Genomic DNA, 22,971 nt, shown 5'->3' with positions numbered 1-22,971 from the left:
ACGCGGTTTTTTTAAATTTGCGAAGTATAATTCTTTAGATTTTGAAGTTTAGAAAAATGCGAAAATATATTTATCTTCATTTAGAATATAAGGTACAATATTGTATCCATTTAACTTTATTTGTGAAGCGTGTGTACACTAATGCAGACTTTAAAATAAAATATAAAGAAATATAGGACAAATATAGGATGAAAAAATAAAAGAAGTGCAAATATTTGCAAAGAGTTAAAAGTGACAAATTGTAAGTTATGTTTTCAAGCAATATATTTTTTACCTTCTTACAGGTTAGTTATATAAATATATTTAAACTAAATATTGTCCAACATTTATGCGTAGATATGTATGATTACTCTATGATTATATGGCAAACAATTTCTCTTTGTAGACATGAACCTTAAATTACCAATGCACGATGCACTCAAACCAATAGCTTGGTTAAGAGGTACATGGAAAACTGAAAAACCTGCTTCTGGAAAGTATCCAACAATTAAATCTTTTAAGTATGATGAAGAAATGAGTTTCAGGTCAATAGGTCAACCAATGTTAAATTATACTGCAAGAAGTTGGTATGCAGATAACAAAAAGCCAATACATTATGAAATGGGTTTTTTGAGAATAGTACCTGATACAAATAAAGTGGCCCTATTATTGTCACATAATCGTGGTCTTGTAACCATCGAAGAAGGCATAGTTGAAGACAAAATTGTAAGATTAGAAACAATCAGCATACAGGTACCGACAGAAGGAGCAAGGGTGCCTAAGGTTACCAAGGTATAAAAAGCAAAATGTAATTCAACAGTCACAATGTGTACAATCATATATTAATTTTAATAGTTGCGAAGAGAATTTAGACTGATTGACAACTGCTTGCAACATAAATTATGTTTGGCTACTGAAACTACACCAGAACTACATGATCATTTATTAGCAAAGTATATTAAGGAATGTGAAAATGCTTCTTAACATGAAAATTACAAATAAATATAATTTTAGGAACGTCTTAAATTCTTTTATAGTCTATGTTTATATTTCAGTAAATTCCATCAATCAACAATGTCAATTGTAAACATTTGCATTTATTCCATATGGAAATAAAAACATATTTCATAAAATAAACAATATGTAACAAAAGAATACACACAAGCATGTTGTTATACATAATTCGGAAGAAACTAATTTGCAACTGTTATGCTTCTATCTCAAAATTGATTATGTTAAAGTTGCAAAAGGGTTTTATCTTAGGTTAGTCTACAAAAATACGTGAAAAATACATAAAATGTATTTAAAAATTAATTTTTACGTTAATTTATTACATCTTCCGAATTTGACTGGGATCCGCAGAACGTAAGGTTGTCGAAAATGTAATCGGTCAAACAAATGAACTTTTCAATTTTAAGTTTTTAAGGTACGTTAGAGCATGACAGTCAAAATATCGAATAGGATATTTTTGACATTTCGATGCTATGAATAATATATGTCTACTGACTGCAATACTATGTATATATGCGGCAGATGAGTGATTATCACGCGAAGGACAAATTCGAGAATTACAGTTTCTAACATGTACATACTGCAATTTCGCAAAACAATCTACAACATGATTCAGTGAATTTCGGAATTTTAGGAAACATACTGATAATTTCGACAGCATTAGAAAAATTATAGAATAGAATAATATTGAATAATCTAATTGAATATTTGTTAATTTTAGTGCAGTAATAGAGCGTTATTCAATTTTAATGATTGTCATTAAATATATATGTGTATACATATGTATGTATGTTGATATGTTTTGATGATCATAGAACGGTACATATAGTATAATGTCGGCGTACCAGGAGGGACACCTGTCTATATATGTAAGTACCTGCCGATACACCCTCGACACCCTCGGCCGTTACTGTTGCCATTCGACGTCAAATGGAACATGGTACAGTTGCTCATTGTGCCGACACAAAGAAAGATCTTTCTTGTACCGCTACATGGTTATCTGCATTGTTTTCAGTATCGTTAAGTGACGTTTGTGTATAGTATTAACATTGTCTCGTTAAATCATTTTACTTGTTCCTTCTAAATAAAAAACATAAAACAGAGAATAGAAGAAAATACAATCTAAAGAGAAGATACAATGTGTGTTACTTAAACACAATATTTATTGGCAAAATGTTCTACAATGTTCTTGTGCAACATGATTCGCTGTTGTACGGTTCACCTGCGAAAGCTTTGTTGAAAAGTCTTTTATTTAAATAAATCGGTTGACAACATATCAAAAGTCGAAACAATCGACGCTACCGGTTTCTTCAATCACTGGGAAATTCAATCGAACAGTTTATGTATGCGCACATACCATGACATCGTTCTACGATAGTCATGGCTACTATAAAAAAATGTTGGAACTACAAGAAAAATTACGGAAAAGGTAAGCAAATCGTGTGGGACGTGCGACATGCGACGAGGATATATGGCATTACAATTTATGATATATAGTAAGGTTATTAACAGAGTTATTGTACAAATTACACGACCATTGCAGCGAAGAAGAAAGGATAAGACTAGAAGAAAGATTCAAAGTATTGTTACAAGAATCTCGTAACAGGTACGTTTTTTCACAAATCAAATTGCCTCGATCGCTACGATTCATAATACAACTTGCAAATAGTAGTTTTGTAGTAGTCGTGCTATTGATTTTATTCTCCTCTTAGGTAATAATAACATGAAAGAACTTAGTAGATTACATATCGATTTGGCAGCAACCTACTTTTAGGGAATGTCACGGATAATATTCATGAATATAAAATCATCTCGGAATACGATTTATTTTGGATAGACATATGTACATACATAACTACTCAATAAGTATATACGTACTAAATAGTTACGTAGTAAACAATCATCGATCCTTTAAACAGAGGAAAACTGCATGGATATTCTTTCAATTTTTTAAATTACAGTTCTTTTTAGAAATTTTCCATTTCTTGATCGATCGTCTGACATCCGATCGTCGCTCTAAGCTCGGAGCTTTTACTATACAGGGTGTCTCAGAACTACCGCTAAGCCCAGAAAGCTTGGATCCTTACTGTAAAAATACAATATAATTTCTTCCTGTATTATTCAATAATATTTTTGGAAGAAATTACGTGGGGAGAACACTTTAGTTGACAAATAATCATAATTTTTACGTTGTCCAACTACTTTTTCATATTGAGTTCGGCAAAAAGACAAACAAATACCATGAAACATTATCCATTGCTTGCTCGAATGAATTTGAAGTCGCATTTGGTATTAATGAAGTGATTAACGTTTCAGGCATAATACGTGTATAAATCGGCTACGTTTCAAGTACATAGAGTTTTTAGAGGAGCAACGCGTGTCGGACCAAAGGAACTACAAGCTCCTCGAAGCGTTGGACAGCGTGGACAATAGTCTAGCCTTGATGACAGCGAGAACAGATAGGCTTAACATTCTTAGAGTGAGTTTATTTTTCATTTTCTGCATTTTGGTTCGAAACAAGTGAACACGGAGTTCTAACACAATATTTGATTAACAGTTACGTTCGAGAAAGATTATATTTTCTGTACAAGTCGCTAGGGTAGCGGAGCCGTTTACTCTTGAGTGATCAATCACCGTGCCTTTGGTTTGTTTTCGGGCATAATTAGCTTTATATTTATCGAACAGGACAATATTACATTTTTGTACTGGAAAGTAAACGAAGGGAATGAATAGAAAGACTTAATATGGCAAGGGGTATCCCAGCACGTGCCAGGAATATTAGAGAGTGGGGGAAGTTGCAAGATACAAGCGGACAATTAAATGGGCGCTTAAGCGCGCAGTACACTGATCAAATAACACACAGAAAAAGAACAAACGATTACATAAACGAAAGCAATTACGCAAAATGATGAAAGCTTCAATTGGATGATTAATCGAGTACTCGTGATTAGCGGTATATTATATGTAGTTAGCGGTCTCATTGTTAAATTGTGCTCTTAACACAAAGATTGCTGCTTTATATAATAGTATGCTAGCGGTTATTACTCCTAATAACTACGTATTGTTCGACCACGTATAGTTGTGACCACACTGTAGATTTTCTACATCTACAGTCTATATTTACATACAAATCGACAAACTTTGCTAACATGTTTGGCAGATCATATTGAGCAAACAATTATTAATTATAGGGTCCTTAACACCGATTTCAATGATCTTGAAATACGTTGCCAAGGTCATCATTCTGAAAAGCTATTTCCTATTATATGTTATATCACCGTAGCTCGCGCGCGCGTGTACTCTACGACGAGGAATGTTTCGTTATTTTTTCAGAAACATTACGAAGCGTATCTTCGCCGAATGTGTACAGTTCATGCGGACGGCGTAAGCGAAGGATCGGGTCGGAAGGCCGATAAATACCTGCGAACAGATGCGAACGAGCGGATGAATTCCCTATCACCCGAAGGGCGCGGTACTTTGCTGTTGAAATCGCCTCGGCCGAGTTACCAAACAATCGGATCGAGTTTCTGTTCCCCGTCGGAGGCTGTTAAAACGCCGAGTCAACGAACAACCGCATACGATCCGGATGCCTTGCAGATGTACTGGAAACACGACCTTCAACAGTTACCCAAGATTCGTTTATCCTTACCAAGCGGGGACAGAGGCTTCCAGCAGAGTCGAACACCCGACAACAACAACGATATTCGCCTCAACGATAGCGATCCTCGAGCTGAATCGAAGCTGCAAAGCGCAGACCGCTTCGATCGCTTTTTCACGCAAGGACACCTCTACCTCGATGCTGCCAAGCTTCCAGATCTACCGTCGATTTCCCAGTACCCCATGGATCCGTCTCGACGTACGCAATCGTTGCGATCGAATCCTCCCAATAGCTACCCGAACGACAACGACAGCTTCCCATATCCGAGAGCATCGTTCCAAAGAAAGGAATACGATCCAAGATGCGGGAACAAAGAAGTCCGCGTGGAAGAGAACGAAGAGAAGGTTCCAACGGGAACGAACAGCGAATTCGACGAGTACCTTGAGAAAATTCGGAAGCTTCATCGCGACCTCGACATGCAGAGCTCGGACGACGATGGAACACGGATGATGGAGCAGCGTGCGGCTGCGTCGCGCGGCGATTCCCGAGCGTCCGCCAAGGAAAGCTTCGACAAGAACCTCGCGAACGACGTCAAGAAAGTGTTGGAGCTCGCGGAGAATCTGGTGTCCAGAACGAGGAGTGGCGCCAGGCACGCCGAGAAAGAGGAAGAGAAGCTACAAAGTGGCGCGTCGTTGGCCAAAAGAAATCATGTTGAAATATCGGATGCTCGGCAAGGACGCGCAACATCGATGGCGCACGCAACGGACAGAATTAGCGGCGACGTTGCGTTGCACCGGCCGGAATTAGACTCGCGTGAAAATATTGAAAAGCTGAAAAACCAGAGTTTTCCGGGCGTCGATGATCCGCCCGAGCCGCGGCGGGATCGCCCGGTCCATCCTGGGCGCGACAATGATAGAATCTATGTTGCAGAACAATCGAGATTGGAGCAGTCCCTGTTCAGCGTCGGCGAAGCGCTGGAGCCGTGGAACTTGGCCTCCGTCGAGAAGCAAATCAGGCGAATCGACTTCGCGGAGGAGACCGCGCCGGATGAAAGCGACGCGATGCTAATTGAACAGGAAATACCGGCTAGCGAAACTGTGCAGGAGCAGGAGCAGGAGCAGGAGGTGATTTTCGACAATACCGACGATACGTTAGAATTGCAGGACAACGAGTATCCAGGCGATCAGCACGAAGCTGGGAGAACGGAGGATCGCTATGACGAGGTTCCCGCTTCGCTGCAGCCCCGAGTCTCTGAGAAAGAGCACGTGGAATCTCCGGATGGCGACGATAGGTTTATCGAGCAAAAAGATTTCAACGATTACGACGATTACAAGGATAACGACCAAGAAAAATCTGAGGCAATGGGTAACGAACACGAAGAGAACGTCGAGGGGCCAAGCGGTGAAGAGAACTTGAACGGAGGCTACGGCTATGATCAGAACGAACCCTACGAATACGAGAAAAAGGAGGAGTACGAGGGCTATGCTATCCAGGAATATCCGCAGGAACCGAGCGAACAGTACGAAGGGTACACGGGCGAACAGTACGATCAGTATATCGGTCATCCTGAAAGTGGCTATGATGATCAGCCTAACGCGCAATACCAGGAAGACGCGAATGAGAAATATGGCTATCCTTACAACGAACAATACGAGCCGAATCAAGAGTTTACGACGAATGCGGAGGAACATTACGAGCCCGGCGAGGCGGAAATTCCGCGAGACGGTGAACTCGAGCTGGAAGAAGCCAAGGTGGATGTGGTCGAGGAAGAGTCGACGGAACAGCCGAGGGAATCGCAGAGTGAAGAAAAAGAGGTAACGGAGGAAAAGGAGGTGAAGGAGGAAAAAGAGGAGGAGGAGAAGAAGGAAAAAGAGGACAGCGTGGGAACGGTTAGCTCGAAGGAGGATCAAAGCGAGATGCTAGCTTCGAAGAATGAGCAGAAGAAAAAGAAGGATGTAATCAAATCTTTGCTAGATTCTGACACGGACAGCACGCTCGAACAGAATGTGACGAACACGGAGAGCGATTTTGATTTTAATTGAAGCCTAAGTATCTTTATTGTTAGGTCGATGCATACGAAATGCCGGATTTTTCCTGAAAATAACGCAAACTCGGTTACCATCGGTTTGTCCATCTTTACAAGTTCGACGCGATTGCAGAAACGTGTCACCGTTGAGCAATTGTTATTCTATACGCGGATCATCGTTGTTAGTTCTTTTTATGAGCATCAACCTAATATTTCTACTATATGTATGTGTACCATACGTGCAAAGCTAAATTATATTCTGAATTTACAAGGATTATAAATTCTGAATGCACATTTACATGACGCACATCTAGAAGGAATTCGCGTGGAGTGTAACATAACGTAATTTTATTTTCATGCAATAAAGTTACATATATTAACGAAAACTAAAAGTCACGTGTATCGAATTTCTTTATCGATATGATGTCCAGCATTATTAGTATAGTTTCAAAAAAAAAAAGAAAAGAAAATAGAATATGTATGTAGAATTCAACTTGTAATATTCGAACAAATTGATCGGTCAATTATTCTGCGCACGTTTGAATGTATGAACAAATTCAAACGCTGAAGATGAAGAGCTACATGTACATTGTATGCATGTAGTGTACATATATGTGATATGTGGCGATTGAAATTGACAGTATCGTCTGTATTATGAGAATAATTATGATTCAAATTGGGACAATAATTTCAGGCTATAAATGTGTTATTGACGAATAGACTTTTATGTTCTTACAGGTCAGTAGGTAGCCGTTTTCGTAACGAGAGAATTCGTTTAATTATTGCTTAATGAAAAGATGAGACTTTAAGGATGCAACGGCAGCAATGGCGGTCGGTCGTGTAGTATACATTTTCAGAAGATCGATAGATGTGAGCCTGCGCCAGTTTAACTACGGTCGTGCTCCGTGCAACGAGCTTCTCATCGCCACCGCCACATTCCGCCAATCATATTCATTGCTGTGGATCTCTTTATTTCCAGTCAGTTTCCAGCAATCTCAAGCGATCTCAGGATCTCAGGTGAAATATTTCATATTATTTCATAGCATAATTCACAGTATATTTCATAGCATATTCCACGGCATGTTACACAGCATGTTCCACAGCGGATTTTTTTTATTAATCTAATATACATATACATATACATATGTACAAATGTATATAGAAGCTATTCATTGTTTCATTTCTTCAATTAACATTATGTAAAATATGAATATTTTACAATCGATGACAACTGGAATAATTCCATTGTTTAATTAAAACAACGAACCGTGAATTCGGAGCTAATAAGAAGCTGGTTTATCGTTCTTTCTGAATGTAAACCAGGAATCGTTTCTAGTTTGAAAGTTTATTGAAATAAAATGTAATGGATGCAGGGTCATGGTAGGATAGAGACGGTCCTGGTCCGGGAACGCGTCACGAAATATGTAGTGAGAGTCGGTAGCTAACAGTATACTCCAGCACGTTTCGTCGACACGCTGGAATATTTTCATTATATTTTCATGCGGTGTCTTCTCACTTGGAGCTGTCTTAGATTCCTGCATCCTCCAGTATTACCGTTTCGAAGAAACCGAATTTCACTTTGCATTCCATTTATAGATGTCCATACGTACTCGCAGTACGCATGCATTGTTCAAGTGATCACAGTGAGCTTATCGCACCTATTATAATTATGAACGTAGAACGCACAATAATATGAAATAATTTCCAGTGTCCCTACGAGAATAATACATGTGTATGTGCGTGTCTTCTTAAACGTCAAATTCTGTAATAATTGTGTGACTGTTTCTCAATCAGTGTCCAAAGCGTAACCAGTGTTTACTGATCGTTCGTACAGTTATAGTTGTGTGAGTTCAACGATTATTTCGAAAGGAAAATTACGTTTGATTCGTTCTTGGGTCACGACACAACGTGAGTAAAGAAATCTATGTATGTATGTTTATTTTCTTGCTATATTTGTCTCATCCTTCTTTACATATGTATGCACGCGCCAATATTAATGATTCACGGTCTTTCTACTTTATGCAATGAGTAATCAGCGAGAATATTTAGTTTCCACACGTGTCGTATCGAGTCTCCGTAATGACAACGGCAACGCTTTTCGAACTATGCCACAAATACTTCGAATTGGAGCGACATACCCCTTCCTCCGATGATCGAATCAATTGTTCAACTTTTAATATTTAACGGTCACCTGTTGGCTTTGCAAACATGTTCACGGCTGTTATGCCAAATATTTGATAAAGCTGTTAAGACAGATGCTGCGCTTTGAGTCTCTTCTTTCTTTCACGAAGACATTTTTAGTGGAATGTAGACATGCAGTCATAAAAATCCGCAAGCATTGTTATATGATTTGTAGATCCTTTGAGATTTGCAACAATTTGCGGAATTCAGAAACGTTAATTTTTTTATAAAGTCAAAGTTCCCGCCTGTTTGAACGTTAATGTTGCTCAGTTGATGTTGCTACGATGTGGGAATTAACTTAATTTTTATTTATTTAACATTACAGCCAGGATTTTGTTAGAATCGAATTCCGCCAGTATTTTATTGGAACAAAGAGAATTTTTATAAAAATACAGTGAGAATTATGGGAAAATTACGTATAGCAATAAATCGATTTGGTTTTCGAGAAAATCGAGTTTGAAAGTTTGCTTTGTACATACGCACTTATGGCTATAGGCGATGTATAACTGTATATACGTCGCTCGACGAGCCGTAGCTTGTTAGTCATAAATGCGTATGTACAGAGCGAATTTTCAAACTCGTATCTCTGAAAATATTTCTACTTTTTATTTCAAATACTATTTTATTCAACAATGTATAGTTTGAAATTTATTTATTTAAGCTTTTTCTTTTTCAAATCTCTGATTTAATGGCCGTAAGCTCGATAGCGCATTTCAATGGAAATTGAAATTTGTTATTATTATTAATTTGTTCCACAAATTATATTTAAATCGTTCAAGAAAATCAACTTTTGTTTTCAGAAATATGGAGGAGCTGGTAGATGTAAATAGCCCAAAGGATGTGAACGGAGAAGATGACAGGATTTACTACGATTTGAATGGCGAAGGTGATGCCGACAGTTCCACAACTCCACACAACATTGATCCACATCGCGATCGTAAGTTTTACTTTTCACTGGCTGCAACTCGCATGGAAACGATTATGGTTAAATACATACTGTTCCAGTCAACACGTTCACTGTTATCATTTTTTAGTATTTTAAGCAGATGTTCTCGTTACAGGTCACAGTTATTCGAAATATGTACATTTGAAAATTGACGAAATGAGAATGTATTTAAGTGAACGCCGCGCTTCGGGCACTTAACATTCCGACGGCGAGCTCAGATCCATTCGCATCTCGAGCATAAATATTGCTGTCCGACTATCTGGTTGCCGACAATTTATTCAAGTTTTCATATATTTTATTAAAGTCTACAGAAAAACTAATAAAGGGAGGCGACGCTGACTTTTTATCGAGATTTCGACTAGTGATAGAGCTTGTAAAACTGAATTTTTTGGGCGCGGACGGCTTATGGCTTTCGAGAGATATTTCACGTAAAAGTTGTTAGTAACAAAGCCAGAGAGATAAGCTGGATTTCGTGGCACCGTGCGGCGCCGGCAGGATGGTGGGGATGCCAGAGAAGTGCTCATAAGTGGTGGAATGAGGGAGAGGAACCCATGAGAAGACTCATTCACCCCCGTTTCTAATGTTTCCTCTCCACTATTCTCTCACCACTTGAGAACACTTCTCTGGCATTTCCGAATGCGACGCGGCGCACAGTGGGGCTAAATGTAAAAGTTGTGTCAAAATCGAAAAACTTTTGATAGGAACGAGGTAAAGGGATGCAGTATTTTTTTTACATTAAATCTGAAATGTAGAATAAGTGCAAAATCGAGAGAATATGGTATGAACATTCTAACGATCAATTTGGTAATCCCACAAATGATTGAACCATTAAATATTTAATTTCTTTGACGAACTGTATTTCGTGATGCCGAAGGGAAATAGAATTCTGTTTACAATACAAAATGTATTCTACAAACGTTTGAGAATATTCATCAATCGTTGTTTCCTCATAAAATTAATTACTGGCGTGTGGACATACGTGTGCAGTTTCACCTTGAATTGGTCACTGTACGAACACTTTCCACACCGACCGTATATATAGACTACTATTAATAAAGTAGACAAACAGATATTTCATAATATTTCAAACTAAAAAATACACTATGTGACCGTGCTGCGTCTTACGTTTAGGAAAGGGTAGCTACTATGACCTTAGGCTTCGACACGTGTTTGCATGGTGTCGGCCAGAGTTTCCCAGCAACGAAAGCGAGTCTCGCAGCCACCGTTCAAGCGAATATTCTAGAGATCATTGAATTTCTCTCGAGCAACATTTAACCGCCGCGGACGAGAATAATACAAACGTGAATGGAAGATAGTGATGCAAGACGGCGAGCTTGCACCCTGTGCAAGTGCGAAGTTCTCGCGTGCTTGATGTCAATAGCGGCGGACAACGTTTTTGAAAATTGGCAAAGAGCCGACATCTTTGTTGCTTTCGACGTCACTGTCTTCTCTTCTCTCGAACTGAATAGTATTTTTGCCACCGTACGAAGGTTTGCTGGCCACTCGTGCACGGTTTGCTAGGCCGTCCGTAAGTTCGTCGTTACGCGAATAGAAACAATTTCACTTGTACACGCTTTGCAACAACGTTTCGTTCGTCGGTCTCTGTTAACTTATTCGACGATCTTCGACGGCCTTCGACGGTCGTTGCATCGTGCCCGTTAAACGCTACGAATGTTTCGCACGCGTGTTTCGTCGGTCGGGCCTCGCCGTCGAGTAGTTTTCCGTCGGATATGAATTTCTCTAACGGCATCGTAAGCACACCGGAGCAACTGTCAATACCCTAATCGCCTAATCACAAGTTTCCGAGCGCAGCGAGGTTTAGTATACCGTGCGCAAAATACCGCGCAAGGTTCCGACGGTATTTATTCGAATGTTAAGTAGTGCAATTAGCACGTGCGTGTCATAACAGCGGCCAGCTAACTATAGTTAGCTCGACGACGGACTATTAAACTCAGTTATTAACGACCGTGCTACGGTTCAGATTCCAATTTCTGGTTGTTCCCTAATTTCAAACGAAGCCGCCGAACAGTGCTGACCGAATCGTTCCTCCAAGTCGGTAGCGTTATTACCGAACAAGTGTTCGACTAATTCGGGCGTTAACCACGTTGGAAAAATGTCAAGCAGAGGAGTGAATCCGACGTGGGATGACCTTTACCTGCGTGTACCGAATTTCCTTGTCGACTCTGAGGACGAAGGTAAATTTATTCTTTATTCCAACAGCTTCCGCCGTAATTTATTCGTTGGGTCATAACAGATAGCACTTATTGTCGTTTATTCTGAATTATGCTAGTCCTACGTTGGTACATTGTATATTTTTTTGCTGTAATTATTCTAAAAGATACGTTTGCCAAATCTCTCTTTAGAAACTAATTCTGCTATATACATACACAAAACTGATTGTAAATCTGAGAAAATTTACTTGATGAACGAAAACATTGTGTACAAATTTCGATAATGTCTTGAGAGAGAATATCCTGAAGCAATTTGCCTAAATGTTTGGGGATGAGAATAGAGTAATTATGTTTCACCGAGAGACCAGAGTAATTCCAAAAATAGCGATAATAGTGGAAATGTGTTCATTGTGTTTTTATCTCGCACATTTCAAGATAAAGAAATTGTTCGATGAAATGATAACAGGTTATAGTTTAATATAGCGTTTATTGTCTGTTTCTAAAGAAAAAATTCAACGTTCTTCCGTGAAAATATATTGCCGTTCGGACACGAAATTTTTCACGCCAAATACGATATCTTATCAGCTGCATAAACGACACATTTTATCCGCGCGATCATGACGCAATGCAGGAAGACGACAGGTGCGTCTCGTGGGAGTTAATTGAGCTTTTCAGTTAGTCAGACAATATGCTATCTCGTTGAAACGTGATCGAAGGACTGATAGCGTGCCGTCACTTCCGTGCGATTTATCGTCGATTTGTTTATTGCAACGTGTACCAGACATTTCTATTTTATTCCTGAAACATTGTTCTTATCCTGGAAAATCTCGGAAAGACTATTGTCAAGGTTTCCCGTGGTTTTTGCAATTAACGCGCGTTCAAGTATGTGTGAATTATCGCGGAGATCAGCCACGAAATCGCATATGCAGAAAACAGGTGAGAAGACATTTTCGAAATATTGAAATAACTGGATAGATGCGCGAATTAAACGATCTACGGTCTATTAATCCGGTGTCAACAATTTTTTTGAAAACGATAAATTTCTTCGCTGCAAATATAGGTATGTGCTTGTTCACAAGACACGGACTTAGTCAGTGATCAATTTTAGCTTTATTCGCAATAAAACCTCCTTTTATTTCGCGGAAAATGAGCATGTATGTATGACTGCGGAGGTTTATTTTTAACTAGTCTTCCTCAACCGGCTTTGAACGATGCCTTTAATGCGTGCAAATATACTGTTAGCGAGCGGTCACTTCACAAATCCACAGCTGTTCCTTATCGTCCATCTTTGGCTTGTAATATTAATGGGTGAAACGGTTGCTTAGTATTTCACGTCCGAGAGTTCGTGGGCCATCGAATTCAGCTGAACGATCCTAGGACGCAGGCTGTTGAAATTAACGAGATATCGCGAATAAATTTAAAGGCAAATAATTTGAAAATTTTCGCAAATTTTCAGGATATTTTATCCAAGCTAAACGGCGCATATTTTTTTGGGGACCTAGGATAAACTAGTTTCTAGTAGACAAAGTCTAGCTGAAGTCGTGCTGAAAATTTTACTTCGATGCTCTTACGCTTCACAATTTCCTTTCGAAATTGTTAATCCCATTGTCATTCGAGCCAGCCTCGACAGCTCGAACTAAGCATCGAGATAAAGAACACCGCGGCCGGGAAAACAAGTTAAAGCGGCTGATGTGTAACCTTTCGACCTGGATCTTATCGAAACGTGTAATACAGTTGCAGAAAAATACGTTGTAGACGAACTCGTTTTTTACGCTTTTGAAACAAGCGCAAGGTAGAATGTTAGTTCACTAAAATCAGTTTTTTTTCTTTCTAAATCAGTTCACTGCTATCAGTTTTTTCTACCGTTTTTTCTTCTTGTTGGAGATTTCTGATTGCCGGAACGAGTGACACATTTATCGTTATATTTCTGTCATCGTTGAGTTCATTACGATTTTCAAGTGAATTGATTTTTCTTATCACTAATTGAATTGTGGCGATAATTATTTTATCAAGGCCGGTGATAAATAGAAGTTAATTGTTTTTCTAAGAAGCTTGTAGCAAGGGAAAAGTACTTCAATGTAGATGTAAAAATGTTCTGTAACATGAAATCTTAGCAATTGTTTAAGCTTTCGTATAAAGACACTCCGATACTTATTACTTTTTTTTAAATTTGCTATTAATTCGTTGTCTCAATGACATCGTCCTCAAAGTTTTAAATGTTCCAAATTTCACATTGTATGAATTAAACGATGCTTAAAACCGGATTAAATACTCGAAGCACACCTTCTTAAAGACAAATGTCTTCTCATCACAAAATCATCTAAAATTTTTCAACTTGCAATCAATAAAGGATTACAGTAATGTCTCCTTAATTGACGCTCGGATTGTGCACAAAGATGGACAATTTGGGAGAAGGAGACACGATTAATTCGAGTCTTGCGCCTCGTTCTTATAGTTGCTGAGAATCGGTAATTATAAAAACGAGGCGCAAGACTCGAATGAATCGTATCCCCTCTTTCCAAATTGTCCATTTCCGTGGACAATCCGACAGTCAATTAGAGAGACATTACCGTATTACGTAATAGCAAAAAGAATTTATTTGGATCTGTCGAACTTTGGAAAAATTGACTTTTGGCCAGAACCGAAATGCATTGACGCCAGTTGCAAAAAGCGGGCTCGTCAGTGGGCACGTACGATCGTACGTGTACAGTAAACACGCGAGCGAACGCGCGTGGGTGCCGTGCATACGTATGTAGATTCTACGATCTCTATCAAGTGGCAGCTCTACGCCACAGCCAGTGTGCTCGATACTTGCGACCAGTTAAAGTGGTCAGTGCCCTCTCAAGAATTATAACAAACTAGACCCGCCTTGCTGATTTTACAGTTACCGGCATTTATATTGTGCCGCGTGTTTTACCAAGGTGTCCGTTCACTCTGTTCGCTCTATTCAGCGTTGTTCGGGTTCGTTATCGGTCGAACATCGTCCGCGTGCGTTTTGTGCTTTGTGTTCCGTGCCGACGTTGCACGTGTGGAAAAAACTTGTGTTTCGAAACGTGAGAACGCCTGGTACATACCTATTTATCAGCGTTACGAGACACGAGTATTTCGAGCTGGTCGATCGCCTGTGTTCGTTTACTATAGTATCATGTTCTATGTATATTTTGTCTATTGACAATGCTGCGTTCTCGCTGTACAGTAGGTTGGAGCTTCTTCCTGTAGGATAGCTGTTTTTTTTCAGCGTTACTGTAGCATCTATGCGCAAATCTTAGCTCCCTATAGCAATCTCTGTAGCATTACGTGCAAGCCCATATTTTTCCCCGAAAACTACGTTCTTCACCGGGCTTCCTACAGTCGAGCATTTCTCAAAAGTAACTTCCAGATTTTTTATATTTATATATTTATCGTATTTATTGTATTTTTTTATCTGCTTAGATGAACGCAAAATTTGTCTTGGACAGCGAAACTTGTATACAACGATCTTCCTGTAATTATTTTAACGGATGGAAAACAATGTACATTCACATTTTACAACTATTTTTGATCTCTCGGCTATTTCGAATTGTCAACATAAAATAAATAAGATAATCCGGAGGCGTGTGGTCGCGCGCTTTTGGAGGCCAAATCGCTGGACCGTTTCTTGAAATAATTTCGCCAGATGACGAAATTTATTTAGACGGCCGCCTTGTATGACAAGCTATACGCGACAGAAGCATCGATTAGAATATCATTTCTTTTCCAATTAACCGAGACGATTGATCGTAAGATAAAAAAGTCCAGTCTCTCTCGCTCTCTGGTGACCGAATACTTTTGGAAGTACGTAACTGTATATTGAAAATGGTAATCAGTAAAATAAAAACCGTGACCGATGTAGCTCGTTTGTCAGTCGAACCTCACCTATCGTATCTTATCTACCATGAATAGGTAGTTATTTCCGAGCCAGGAAAAGTACGTAAACGACTGAACTGCGATACGCGCCGCCCGTTCGAAACGTTAACGACGCGCGCCGCGTCGCGTCGTCGACGCAGTTACAAGGCTTTGGATCATCTCCAAATTAAGCTGCCGATGATTTACGGAATTGGATACTTTTCGGCGAGCGTTTCGGACGCGTTTTTACGCAGTGACCTTGCTAAGTGGGACTGCAGCGTGAATCTAAATGTACACGCTGAAAGGTGAAAATGTCGGGACGGGATGGTAAGATCGTGTATAGGTGCAGGCTAATCGAATTTAACTGAACTCCCGGAATCATCGATCTCGATTCTCTGTCAGTATTTTTACGCAGAATTTGGTGAATCTGTCGAATGCGGGTCAGGATAAGTTTAGCGGTTATCGGCGCGGTCAATGGAATATATGAAATATTTGATAGATAACGGACTTAAAACGCGGACTTAAAACAGACACGATTATTCGAGTCTTGCGGCCTCTTTTTATTGTTGTTGACGATCGGCTGCTATAGACATGAGCTGAATAATAGTATAATAAAAAATATAATATACTAATAATATTATTATTAATATTTATATATATTATTATAATAATAATAATAGTGCGAATTTGAATAATAGTATAATAATAATAATATATAGTATAATAACAAATATAATATACCAATAATATTATTATTAATATTTATATATATTATTATTATCATGATAATAGTGCGAGTTTGAATAATAATATCTTCTCGTCCCAAATTGTCCATTTTTGTGCACAATCTGAGCGCCAATTAGGAAGAATTGTCAGTACCACGGTGCAATGGTAACCATGGGATGTAATTCCAGATGTAAAAATAGGTCGTAGAAAAGGAATAACATTTTCTCACTTGAGGCTCTGTTTCTGAGAAAAATTTGGCTGAGAAGAGACAATACCGTAGGAGTAGAGTGACACGTCTGGCCATGGCATACCAATTCTACTTGTCGTCGTACTAAGAAGCCACGTGGACTTGACGTATCTTCGAACACAGTTTTCTCAAAAACGAAGCGTTAAATGGAAGAATGTTATTCCATAACGAGGAAATTAAGAGAAATATTTAGGTGTATATTCAGTTATATATTTGTATACATACATAGTATATTCTACAATGTTCAAATAACGATTATAATTGAACAAGAGAATTTTTAAAGCATTTCCTACTGTATCTATCGGTTTTCTTCTACTTTCTCTTCGGCGGGGTTCACCCGATTCGCCAAATAAGAAAAAGAAAAAGAAATTGCAATTGATCCTGTTATCGCTCGCACCCTACGTTACCTCCAATCTACCGTAGCAGTTGCAATTATTAACTAGAGTAACCGCTGCTCCAGCGTCGCGAGCGTAGAATAGTGCGCAATTGCAACAGACGATCGACAGACAAGCTTGATCAATTGGATAAGCTTTAGGCCAACTCGATCACTTCCGAATGGGATATCTTTTCAGTCGCGTGGAACGGTTCAGATGATGGTACTGGACAATGATACTGAATACTTGAGCGGATGCAAACAGAATTCCGTGACGGAATGGTTGCAGAAAACGAGCGAGGCAAAGAACGACGGTAATTACTCGAGTTTATTCTATAGACTTAAATCGGGTTAACGATTTCTCGTTGCTACAATATAAAAGGACAAAGAGAGAGACGTGGCTTCAACGCTGAATTAAACTGATAGGAGATGATTTAAAAAAAAAAATAACTGGCACATCGGGGCCATATAATAAATACATAATTAATGTTGTATAAATATAAATATAGATATAGATGATTTATATAAGTATAAGTGTAGATATAAATAATTTACATAAGTATAGATATAATAAATGTTGTACGAATGAAGTTGCAATTGTGTGACACTGCAGTTAACAGCAATTGAACTATGCTATATTTATGACAATGAGACAGGTGGTAAATTTGCAGCGTGTTCTGATCTGGCGAAGAATTGTTCTTGTTTCTAGTTTTCATTTAATTATGGTACACCTGACTGAAAACATTTTCTGCATTTAAAACGGGAGAAGAATTTAAAATTATCGAAGGAGGGATGATCGTATCCCCTCCTTCCAAGTTGTCCATTTTCGTTTACAAGCTCAGGGACAATCCGGGAGAATTTACTGCGCATTGAAATGTTTAACGACGTGAAGCATATCGTTCAAGCATATCAATCAAATAGGTTCTAACTAATTTAGATTGATAGTCTAATAAAGATAACTTACTAATCAAACACGAGTCAGTACATACATATTATATCGTATTTGTTCGCAACGAATCCCCGACGGTGCACCGTCAACACGAAAAATTTCAATAATGCATTCGAAATCGTCTTGATTGCAGGCAGCGAGAGTCCAGTGTTTGGATTGGAAGGTAGCGTAACAGGAGCAGTTGGCGGATCAACGTTGAGGCTGGCGCCGCAGGAATTGCCGAACGAAATTTCAGCTCCCTACGAAGTGCCGCAATTTCCAATTGAACAAATCGAGAAGAAACTGTTGATACAAAGGCAACTGACTGTCAAGTAAGCGAGACTGCTGTGCGAATTATTGCTCATACAAATGAACTAATTATGTGCTCGCCAAGTCCAAACTAAGAGGCGAACGTTGCACGCGTCTGAGGCCAGACTTTGGGCCCCCTCGACCGAGGAGCACCAAAAGTTGGCGCCGTGCTTGTCATTCGGCAGACAATAGCTTCGGAGCCGTGTTGGCTCCGATCGCATGAACATCGCGCAGGCTTTCTGCTTCCATGGTTGGAGGACTATAGGCTGCAGCTATAGACCTTTGCACGGTTTCCCGAGAATTGGCAGGAAGTGTAAACAACTGCACGCCGGCGGTAGATTTTAGATGTATGTGGGGAAGATGTATTCCCACTATATTACACTTTAATTCTCTCTTCGCAACCTTTGGAACAACACGCACACGTCGTTATTTTTATAAAAATGTCAAAAATCACGTTCGCACGTTACGGTGATCGATAGTTGGATATAAGTGGACAACGTCTAAAGGTTTGAACTTCAAGCCTGACGCAATGTCGGCCATTTTGAACGATCATCTTTTTACTCTGCGCCATGTCACAGTCACTGTTTTTCATTAATAACTCGTGAACGGAGTTACGGATTGCATTTTTGTTAAGGAAAGTGTTACTTCGAATGATCTCAGGAATCTCTCATTTCCCGGAAATGCCATCATTTTGGGACGTGCGGGGCCCCTTTTAGGGGCCGCTAGAACAGTTCGTTTGCTTTTCCTGCCAATTCTTGGAGAACCGAGTACAGTGAAGCCTCTCCAATTGTCCCTCAGCTTGTAAACAAGAAATGGACAATTTAGGGCTCATTTTTATAGTTGCCAATTGTGAACAATTATAAAAACAAGATGCAAGGTTCGAATAATCGTATCTCCTCTTCTCAAATTGTCCATTTTTCTTTAGAAGCTGAGAGACAATTGGAGAGAGGACAATTTCAGACCAAAGAGGTAGCCTGGAATGTGCTGCAGAGTGATGCAGGGGCATCAAAAACGGGATTGGATGATGCCAATGGATTCCAATGGTAATGTCGCCGTCTCATTTGGTTCTCCCTTCCAGCACTGTGCAGCACATTCCAGACCATCGCTGTTCTAGACTCCGAGCATATACATTGTCATGCCCAGTGTTGCCAGGAAATGTACGGCGCGAGGGGAGATCTCTTTTAACCCCTTTACGTCGTGCCAAGAAATCGCTTACTCCCGGCATCCCCTCACCCCTCCATTACTCGAAGTTTGTTTGCAATTACGGGGCACGGCGAAAGGTTGCAAATAGATTTCCCCTCGCATCATATATTTCCTGGCAACACTGACTATGACTGATTTATCTGAATTTTGCATCGAATTGCAATTGCGTGTGAATTTTCTATTGAACGTTCTTTTTCTCTGGAACACCCTTACATTCTATGGTTGTAGAATTATAGAATTAAATATGTTCAGAATTTTTCCAAAACAAAAAAAAAGACAAGAAACGTGAACACGTAGGCAGATGGCTGATAAGCCAAAGGAGCTAACGTAGTTCGCAGTTCTTCCAGATAACCTAGTAACCTGTTTTCATATACGTACGACTACATGTAGTCGTTTGCGGCAAAATGCTGTGGCGTTCTCTTACACATACGTACGAGCATAAAGGAATCTTCCGAAAATTAAGTATGTGCTGGTGCATCGATTTGTACGCCTTCGTAGAGGACAGGGTGCTTGTACAGGGTTTCAAACAAGTCACCGAAATATCTCGATTGCTATTAATGATGATCGCTGAAAAATGATGAATTCGATTGCTTGCGTTTCGTTTTGAAGAGCCCAGCATTCAACGTTCCCTTTTAATCGAATAATTGAGCAATTATTTAGAGTATACAAATTGCGCGACACGTGCACAATACGATTTTCCTTTCAGTTGAAAACATCGCTCGAGGTAGAAAATTATTTGTCTTTTTATTTGTACGAAGAACCTACGTTTCGCGTATTTTCCCCACGTCCACGATTTACAACGAAAGGATCCGAGGAAATTCCCTAATACAGTACAAATTCTCTGCAATTGTCCCTCAGCTTGTAAACTAAAATTGTCCATTCTTCTTTACAAGCTGAGGGACAATCGGAGAGAATTTACTGTGTGCGATCCGTGTTCTAAAATGCGTCGCATATTTTTCAAGATTACAATTAAACAATAATATCTATTATTTATTATTACAATTGACACTTTGACAATTATTATATACGCTTTGCACGTTTAATTTAATCGATTAAAATACTTGAATTCCATGACATTTTTGAGATCTTTTCGCCGCGGCCGTCGATGTGCTAATATAATATTCATTATTATTAATAATCAATCATAATTGAAAAGTAAGAATACAATTCACCCTCTAACGAAATTTCCGAGCAAGCCACAGAGCCGTGATTCGAATCGAGGAGCTTTTTCTCAGCAAGCTATCGATCGGCTGCGATATCCGTTGAAGCAGCTGCGATGATAAATTCCACCATATTGTCCGGTTAGGTATTTTCCAACAAACAATAGAAACCTGTTGTGATCGTAAGTTCTATCCAGGGATAGAGGCGTGCGAAGACCTCGCCGAAGAAAGGTTAGCAAGGATGCTCGGTCGCGGGGTGGGGGTAGGGTGGGGGGTTAGACTCGGACGGCCCTGAGGGTCGCCGCGTCGTGTCGCCGCGACGCGTCGCCGCTTTATGTCGCTGTTTTATATCGCGTCGCCGCCGAGCTACACGGTCTCAGTCGTCGTGAGACGGTCGGCACGAAGTGAGCTGTTCCGCGTTATGCACTACGCGAGCATTCAATCATATCCGGTCCACGACCACGAAATATTACGCCCGTGGACGAGCGCAGGATCGACGATCAGTTACCGATAACCTTATCCGAACTCGCGGCTAGTGTTTCCGAGACTAGGCCGTGTGAGTCGGTCCGGCGGATTCATAGATATTTTTTCCATGCTTGCGAATTCTGTTCACTGTACTTCGTAGGCGCTCGAACGTTTCGTTTCTTTTCTTCTCTTTTTTTCAATCGTCGTCGACGAGATCGAAAGTGAACCGGATTTCTGTGCACTCTAGACGCTAGATCGGACCGATTTGTTCAACCGTACGCGCGTGGCTTCGAAACATTTTGTTACGCGCTCGTGACGGTTCAAACGAAATCTACTTTCGATTCACAGTTCCGGTTGCACGGCTCGGTGTACATGTAGTCGGTTGTTTCGAGCGAACGTAGTAGCTCGGATCTGGATTTCCCAAATGTTCGAAGCAACCGATCGTTTTTGCTGGAACTGAAATTATCGATTGCACCCCGAGCTTCTTGTCGGTTGGAAACGGTGGCAAAGAAATGTTCGCGCTACCACGGTCTCATTGATTCGCGATGCTCCGATAGTGTGTATTGCCTTGGCGGAGAGCGGAGGCGATTTTCAGTTAGATCGTTCGCAAAAAAAAATGGTCAGTTTCGTTGATACAAAGTGTCGCAATCGTAATACCGTGTAGAGCGTAGGGCGTTGTAGAGCGTGGAGGTACAGTGAGTGGAAAGTTGACAAACGATTTCTCATTATTTGCAGTAAGGGTGAAACGATGGCTGTGAACGGACGCGTAGAATATTAGTTTGCAAATACGTTCGTTCGAACAACAACAACGTCGAATTGAATTTTTCTGGTGGCCTCGGTCCCCCCTTTTTTTCCAGCGGTTCGTAGAAAAAAAAAAATGTGTCTCGCGATTCCGGCAAGCTGTTCGTAAAATTAAGTTCGATGCAAGAATTTTCCAGTTCGGTAAACGGAACGACACGAGTCGGGATTTACATATTATAGTCGTTTAAGCGGCGTAGGCACACATGAATAGTACGATATGCGAGCGATGTTATTTTCATTTTGAGCCTTACGAAATAAACAAGTAAGGAATAATTGTGTAGTAACGTAGGATGTTATGACAAGGTGGGGACGGTTTAAAGATGCGTTTCGTATGTCTGACGTTAGCACCGTGTATGCAAGAAAAGTAAGGATAAGAGACAAGAAGGATTCTGTAACATGTTCGCTGGCGCGAATGAATCGAAACGGTGGCTGAGGGATAATAGGATACTCTTGAGGTAAATTGAAGTGCGGTTTTAACGATTACACGTACTGTTCGATGGGTAATGTTGCCAGTAAACGTCATATAGTTTTGATCGTGGTAGTTTCTCATTCTTATTCATTTTTTAGTTATAGCCACGCTCTATATAAATAGTAAATTCTCCCAAATTCACGCTCAGTTTGTGCACAAAAATCGACAATTCGGGACGAGGAGATACGATTATTCGAGCCTGGCGGCTAATATTATATTATATAATATTATTTATTATTATTATATAATATTTTAATAATTACATAATATTATATAATATAATATATATTATATGTATTATTATATAATATTATATAATATAATATATATAAATAGATAAAATAATCGTACCTTTTCTTCTCAAAGCAACACTTTTGCGTCCAAGCCGAGCCTGAATTAGGGAGAATTAACTGTATCGCTTTCCAAATCAGCTCGAAATTCACGGCCCGAACCTTCGCGGACGAAGCCTGCGATATTTCGGCGCCGACGGCGCCCTACATCAGCAATTTTTAAT

At 39.7% G+C, this 22,971-nt stretch overlaps 3 protein-coding genes across 23 annotated transcripts in view; all 3 read left to right on the top strand.

Annotated features, from left to right (window-relative positions):
* Window position 1: 1 nt before the first annotated feature.
* LOC117224293 (peroxynitrite isomerase THAP4) lies at window positions 2-1,005 on the top strand. 2 transcript variants are annotated; one of them, XM_076526195.1, is made up of 3 exons: window positions 2-241; window positions 386-771; window positions 835-1,005. In XM_076526195.1, the coding sequence occupies exons 2-3, from the start codon at window positions 388-390 to the stop codon at window positions 961-963; spliced, it is 513 nt and encodes a 170-aa protein (XP_076382310.1). In that variant the 5' UTR covers window positions 2-241; window positions 386-387; the 3' UTR covers window positions 964-1,005. The 2 variants fall into 2 exon arrangements, with proteins under 2 accessions (XP_076382310.1, XP_033332999.1); XM_033477108.2 differs by having other exon boundaries at window positions 5-284.
* Window positions 1,006-1,939: 934 nt separating this feature from the next.
* LOC117224288 (uncharacterized) lies at window positions 1,940-7,006 on the top strand. Of its 2 annotated transcripts, none has more exons than XM_033477083.2 (4): window positions 1,940-2,419; window positions 2,503-2,596; window positions 3,307-3,469; window positions 4,324-7,006. In XM_033477083.2, exons 1-4 carry the CDS (start codon window positions 2,371-2,373, stop codon window positions 6,628-6,630), a joined length of 2,613 nt encoding a protein of 870 aa, XP_033332974.2. In that variant the 5' UTR covers window positions 1,940-2,370; the 3' UTR covers window positions 6,631-7,006. The 2 variants fall into 2 exon arrangements, with proteins under 2 accessions (XP_033332974.2, XP_033332975.2); XM_033477084.2 differs by having other exon boundaries at window positions 1,941-2,419; window positions 2,534-2,596.
* A 156-nt stretch (window positions 7,007-7,162) lies between these two features.
* AMPdeam (AMP deaminase) overlaps window positions 7,163-22,971 on the top strand; it is a 28,668-nt gene continuing 12,859 nt past the window's right edge. For 2 of the 19 annotated variants that reach the window (XM_076526179.1, XM_076526174.1), the window contains exons 1-2: window positions 21,133-22,250; window positions 22,334-22,443. In XM_076526179.1, coding sequence (XP_076382294.1) covers window positions 22,385-22,443 — 59 coding nt within the window. In that variant the 5' untranslated portion in view covers window positions 21,133-22,250; window positions 22,334-22,384. Of the gene's footprint in view, window positions 7,632-7,885; window positions 8,541-9,595; window positions 9,733-11,118; window positions 11,937-12,579; window positions 12,849-14,726; window positions 14,979-17,321; window positions 17,437-18,204; window positions 18,383-21,132; window positions 22,251-22,333; window positions 22,444-22,971 lie in introns of those variants that run through there. The other 17 variants (XM_076526167.1, XM_076526170.1, XM_076526165.1 and 14 more) reach the window with 17 other exon arrangements.

Source organism: Megalopta genalis, chromosome 13 (genome assembly GCF_051020955.1).
Source record: "Megalopta genalis isolate 19385.01 chromosome 13, iyMegGena1_principal, whole genome shotgun sequence".
Lineage (NCBI taxonomy): Eukaryota > Metazoa > Arthropoda > Insecta > Hymenoptera > Halictidae > Megalopta > Megalopta genalis.
This window is presented reverse-complemented; position numbering and strand designations above follow the sequence as displayed.